The sequence below is a fragment of the Teleopsis dalmanni genome, unplaced genomic scaffold, assembly GCF_002237135.1.
Source record: "Teleopsis dalmanni isolate 2A unplaced genomic scaffold, ASM223713v2 unscaffolded_contig_0058, whole genome shotgun sequence".
Lineage (NCBI taxonomy): Eukaryota > Metazoa > Arthropoda > Insecta > Diptera > Diopsidae > Teleopsis > Teleopsis dalmanni.
The window spans coordinates 15462-21957 of NW_024031440.1; the positions used below are offsets into that span (position 1 = coordinate 15462).

Consider the following 6496-nt stretch of genomic DNA (forward strand, 5'->3'; position numbering starts at 1 on the left):
CGAGCGTATCATACCTCCAGGCTAAAGAACCAAAGGACAACCAATCAGTGATTTGTAACTGCAATGATATTTGGAGAATCAGTTGGAGCATCAATAATCACTTTCACTGTCCCAATTACTGCAATTTTGCTTTTTGATGTAGATATATGTAGATATATTTACTTTACTACACTCTACTTTTTCAATATATTATTTAACTTCTATTTTATATTCAATTTAGTAAATACTTAGTTTATTATAGCTTTTTCTCAGTGAATTGGTAACTCTGCTACAATTACCATCATCAATTGGCGTTACCTACATCATAGCTTCTTCATATATCATAATAGATAGATCAATCTGCACCGTAATCAAAAAGTATCAAATGAGTTTTTGTAAGCTTAACGATATTTCTTCATTCGACGAACCTGTTTGTTAAAACTCTTAAAATATCGACACAAAAAGTAAGAAATATCAGAGTGCTTGAAATAATTCTTGGACATTGAAGTCGTTATAGACTATTAAACTGTTCAACTACAATACTTAAGTCTTTCTAATATTCGTATTTTTCATTCATACATAATTACGAGTACGTCATAGATTCATTGATTCTCATTATATACATATCATATATATCTATGTATATATTTTACTTATGTAGAGTTAAGTTTGAGTTCCTATACGTTCTGTGTTAAAGTATTCACATTTTTTCATTTCTATAAGTGATTTAATCAATCCTTTTTATGAAATTATACTTTTATATGTTCTGCGATGGCATAAATCAGTCATTAAGGAATTATTTTTAGTAGAAAACTCAATGAATATACCGAACCGTCGCAATAATTTGATCTTAACCTTAATCAGTCCACAAAATGTTTGTGGATGATTGGAACAAGTATTGATATTGTTGTATTGCACCCCCCTTGAAGACTTTAAAATAAATTTTGATTGAATGATGATTTCTTTGAATGATAATTTAATTATTTCAAATACATTTTGGATATAAACTATCATCTTACATGTAATCAAAATTATAAATCGTCGGAACGATAAAATTGCTGAATGCTATTTCTAACGTTCATATTCCTTTTCGATGGCAAGTAGAACAATTCGGTTCATACCCTTTATGTGGTCATTGTCTTTAATTGTTCTTTGATAATAAACAATATCATAGTCGATTAATCAAAGCAAAGCAGTGAATCCAAATTCCACACTTTGAATTTTATCGTCAATGCCAATTAAAATTTTTGCCAATCATTGTCAATACATTGAGACATTCCGGCGATAACACTTAACACTTTATAGTAAGTTTTTCATTCATAAAAATGCCAAAATTTTTAGCTCAGATAAGAATTCATGAATGAATCCGAACCTACGCGCTTTGGCAATACAATTTTATGTTAAGATAACGACTGTCCTCTACAATCTTCCATCTGGTGTAGATAGTATGAACCGAACTGAAGATACTAATTATCAAGTTATCATTTACGTCATAGCTTATAGAAATCCAAAGGTATATTCTTATTCAAAATTCAACTTCCGTTAGATTAAATCCAATCACATGGGTACAATCCGGTAACTGCGCTCAGAAGTATGCAGAAGTATTTTTATTTTCTTATTATAGCAAATATTGAAATATTAAAGAAAAACTAGAAAAATATTTGAATCGAATTTATTTTATTGAAATCTCAGAGTTTAGTACATTTAATAGGAAATTCCAGTGTATGACTTTATCCAATTCAAGTAACTGGTTAAACGTGTGAATGCAACTGGATAACCCAATTCGCAACCTTTCTCCGCACCGAAAGATGTTAAGCCAATTTGTACTTTAGAAGAAGCCAAAACCAATGGACCGCCAGAATCTCCTTGGCAGGTAGATACCTTATTTGGTGTGGAACAGCAGATCTTTGAGGCGACAACACTAGCAGTGCCATAAGTAGCAGCACATTTTGTGTTGCTTATAACAACAAGGTCAGCCCATTGCAAATTAGTGGTGACTGTGGTAACCGCATCACTGGTACGTCCCCAACCGGAAGCAATAACGTTATCACCACTATATGTAGAATAGGTGCTAGCAATGGAAGGCAATTTCACTACTTGAATTTTACTGGAATAGGTAACTGATGGAATTTTAATCAAAGAAATATCATCGACTATGGTTTTGGAGTTGTAGCCAGTATGCACAATAATATCACTAGCATCTACATTGTAGCTTACTTCGGGAGAGGTACGTACAGTGGCACCCAAGTATACTGTTACAGATTTGGCGCTAGAAGTGAAATGAAATTTTGTCATAATACAATAAATTTATAATAAATTAATCAACTTCTTACCTAATAGTGCAATGAGCAGCAGTCAAAACCCAATTCTTGCCTATTAGTGAGCCACCACACCATGATGAAGACAATGCACTCTTCTTAATAGACAAACCAACTTGGTAGGGAAATTGTCCTGTTGTTGCAGTTTTACCGTTGGTAATTCGTCCATCAGGTCCATCAAGTACAGGCACTTCCACATCAAGGTGATGAATTTCATTTGATCTAAGATCAAATGCTGTGGCAGTGGCCAAAGCCAATACGAAAACTGCTAAGAATTTCATTGTTAACGACTGTTATTAAATACAGTACTGTCATTTGCTCTCTTTCGAGGCACCTTTTATACGGCCGAAGGTACTATGTACTTCTTGGCTATCTAGTCAGGTGTGCCGTGTGCATTTAACCTATGTTAAGCTGCTGTTATGTATACATGAGGAAATACTTATGTGTACTTCGCTTCATATAAATTGTAACACACACTTATTTACTTTGAGTCTCTTTCGCAGTGCGCCGAATGATATCTCACCAATAAAAAATGAAAGCAAATCTGTTTCCGGTCAAAAAGCAAGAAATTTTTATCAATCAGTGAACAACCGTCAGATTAATAACTTTTGTTTCACTTGCTTTTGGGGAAGCAAGTGCAATTAAAATTTAGTTCAGTTTTCGATTTCATTTGAGTTTGTTCACTTCCAAGAGTAACGGGTCCAATCAAATGTGTGAGACAGAAAAATGAAACCCATTGGAATACCAAGTCAGAAAAGAAGGACTTTGATGATATCTAAAAAGTATGTGAGTTTATATTATATCTTATAATTATATTACTTATTATTTCAAAATTTTCGTGATTTTAAAACAAATTATTCAAAAATAGTCTGAGTTTAAATAATGAGAACTTTAATATATTAATTATTAACTGAATGTATTGATTTTACTTGCTGGAATATTATTGTAATTATAATTATGAGACCGGAAATGACCGCAACTTATAATGGTCTAAAGCTCCTTTACCTGTAATGGTAGACAACTATTTTTATTATAACTTAAACTTATTTTAATATTACAAAATGTATATCGAATGAATTTTTTATTCTTTTACAAGATCTTCACTTCGCTAATCCTTATAAATAAAAGTCCACTTTCTTCTTATTATTAAGTATAGTATAGTGATATTTAGAGTATATAGAACAGACTAAAAAAATACCTTTTCCATGATCTGCCTTGAAGTAATACCAACCAGTACATTTGTTTGTTTCTTGAACAGTCGCTGTGATCAAACTGATTCCTTGTTATGGATTTTTTTCTTGGCATTAGGTAAAAAACATCGAAATCTGTAAGTGTGAGATTTGAATCCACCAAAACTTCTTCTTAAGAATAAGTTTTTAACGACAGTCATCGGACTGCAAACGACTTCCGACTGAAATAATATTTTAGTAAAAGAGAATGAAAGATAAGAAGTTTAGTATTTAAGTTTCCAAATATATCTCGCTTAAAAGTAAGAACGTAGTTCACATTAGTTATAATAATGAGTATTAAACAAGGATTAAGACTCTCTATTAGTCTTAATAAATTGTTATATATAATTTGCTATAGCACCTATAAAAGTGTGAAAAGTGATTGATTCCTAATAGATTCATATTCTTAGCTATTGATATAACATCATTTCTTTAAATATATACTCTTTTATTATTAATCCTTATTAATATATATTTGAGATACATACACATAATCATTTAGATTTATTGAATAAAACCAATCAGTATTATATCAATTTAAGTTTATTGAAATTTTCTTTATATGAACAAATATTATTCACATAATTTACAATGAAATTAGTTATAAAACAAAAATATTTGTAGTAAAATTTTAATATATGTTGTGTGGATATCATTTGGGATATGATGGTGTCGAAACTTTGATTAAATTTAAGTGTTTTAACTTATTTTCTTTTTTCCCTCGGCGTTTCATTGGGTTTTTTCCAACATCTTCAAAAGTATCTAAAAGATTTTTTTATTATTTAATAATTATAATTTTTTTTAATGATGTATTAAATTGACCTTATAAACAAATAAATAGCAACAACAATAATTACTTTTAATATATAAGAAATCTATTACTTCAAAAAATTTAACATATTCCATATTCATTTTGAATCAAAGGAGTTATTACCTTCATTAAATTATTACTACGAAACAATTGCACTGCATATTTTTAGGAACTCACATAAACAATTCACAATAGAACACTAAGTAATTTTGAATTGCCTTAGAATTGCATTAGTTAAAAATAAACTATCAAATTTAAAAATATTAACAATATATAAATAAGAATAATATATTTTTGAAGTTTTATTTTCTAATTATTTATTTGCTTATTTATTTAAATACAGTAAAACCCCTCGAATCCGGATCCATTAAAGTTAAGTCCGAATTAATGAGACATTCGGATTGAAGGAGTCATATTTAAAATGCAATGTATTTTATATATTGTATATAACATATACTTATGTTATATATTTGTATATGCTTATTTGAATACCAAAAACTGAACAAAAACTTAATAATAATCAATTGCTCATTAAATTATTTGAATTGACGAATCTATGGTCGATTCGGACTACAAGGCACGTAATGCATGTTTTGCTTCATCTACGTATTTTTAAATAATGAAGGAATTCAAAGTTGTATTAATTGTTTTCAGACCATTTTCGTCGGTTCGTGGATTATGTTTTTAACGAACGTGGTATGGTCATGCATAATATAGTATCTATATATCTTAATCCTATGTTAAATTAAGACCAAGATGTGTGATAATACACGGCACCCTTCTCGAGATGAACCTGTTCTTCATGTTGGTAATCTATAATGTACCAATATAATGGATCTAAAGAGGAAACTTGATAAAAACCCGTTATCTCCATTGTTATTCAACCCGAGATTAATAGTACTACCTTACTATCTTCTAACGGAGGTTTCTGGATAACTGGCGCACTCCGGTTATATTATACAATCCTTCTATAGTCTCTGCCCGGATCGACTTTCCTTTCTTCACAACTTTCCTCATGTATACATAAAATTGCATAGGATAACCAAGCTCCTGATATCTCTAAGAAGCGACAGCAGTTATTAGATGAGTCAGCTTTGAGACCAAATGCTAAAAAGGTAACGCCACCACAACATGTCCTTTAGCAACATGCTGATGGGTTCCATAATTATAGTGGTCATTGATAAAAATGACCCGGTTGACACAATTACACCTGAGGAGTGGAATATGATTGAACTTAAGCTCATGGATGTGTACATTGACGTCCTAAAGACTTTCTTGGAAAGGATCATACCTGTCGCGATAGTGAATTGTTTTACGGCCATGTGAAGCTAATCGCTGCGCAGATAAGCGTTTTGTTGATCTCTATCGCAATCTCCAGAATTGGTGAGGTGTGGACAGGTACCCAACTCAATAAATTACTAAGAAACAAATTCTTCGCGAGCCTAGAGCGGTTTCCTGAATTGTCCTATCTTCTACGGACTATGAAGTTTGTTCGATTGGGAAACCATGAGGTTAGGACAGCAACGTGAAAGAAAACGAAGATAAAAGAAGCAAGAGTTAAATATTGGTTAGTCAGTTTTATGATTGACTAGTTTTATGATCCTTGGCTACTTTGGCGATTTCTTGAGGTGTCTTAAACTACGGTTTTTCATCCATCACGATGAAGGAACTAATGTAATGACTCAATAAAGGATAGCGCTCTAGAGCTATTACTTTCTTATTGTACACTTTTTTATATGTCTACTAAGTATATCCGAACTGATGTGATGCGTTTATTTTCATAACCAGTGATTGAGCCAAATTTAAAAAAAATTCTCACTTTATATAATTGGTCAAATCAAATAAAGGTTATTGTGTTGAAATACAAAATACAGTCTATTCCAATATTTTTGATAAAATTTGTCAAAAAACCGAAAAACTGCTTTCCATAAGTTTTCAAAAGCATTGATTAGAGGAGCACAACTGAATGGACCATATTTTCATTGTAAAATAATACTTTAGCCACATTGTAAGGATGAAAGTTTATACGAACTTCCAACCTAAATAAAATCAACATAAATATTTAACACTTAGCAACAACATAATACACTTTTTACGAAGACACAACACTTCTTCTATCTAATACATCACATAGGCACGAAAATGTGGTTAATATCTGA

At 30.9% G+C, this 6496-nt stretch overlaps 2 protein-coding genes across 2 annotated transcripts in view; one reads left to right on the forward strand and one right to left on the reverse strand.

Annotated features, from left to right (window-relative positions):
- LOC119662987 overlaps positions 1 to 1198 on the forward strand; it is a gene marked incomplete at its 5' end in the record, with an annotated part of 14007 nt that extends 12809 nt beyond the window's left edge. The window contains one exon of the mRNA XM_038072646.1: positions 1154 to 1198. Coding sequence (XP_037928574.1) covers positions 1154 to 1198 — 45 coding nt within the window. The remainder of the gene's footprint in view (positions 1 to 1153) is intronic.
- Positions 1199 to 1683: 485 nt separating this feature from the next.
- Positions 1684 to 2578, reverse strand: LOC119662988 (collagenase-like). The gene is made up of 2 exons (XM_038072647.1): positions 2313 to 2578; positions 1684 to 2248 (listed from the first exon to the last, which is right to left on the reverse strand). Exons 1-2 carry the CDS (start codon positions 2576 to 2578, stop codon positions 1684 to 1686), a joined length of 831 nt encoding a protein of 276 aa, XP_037928575.1.
- Between the last annotated feature and the right edge of the window lie 3918 nt (positions 2579 to 6496).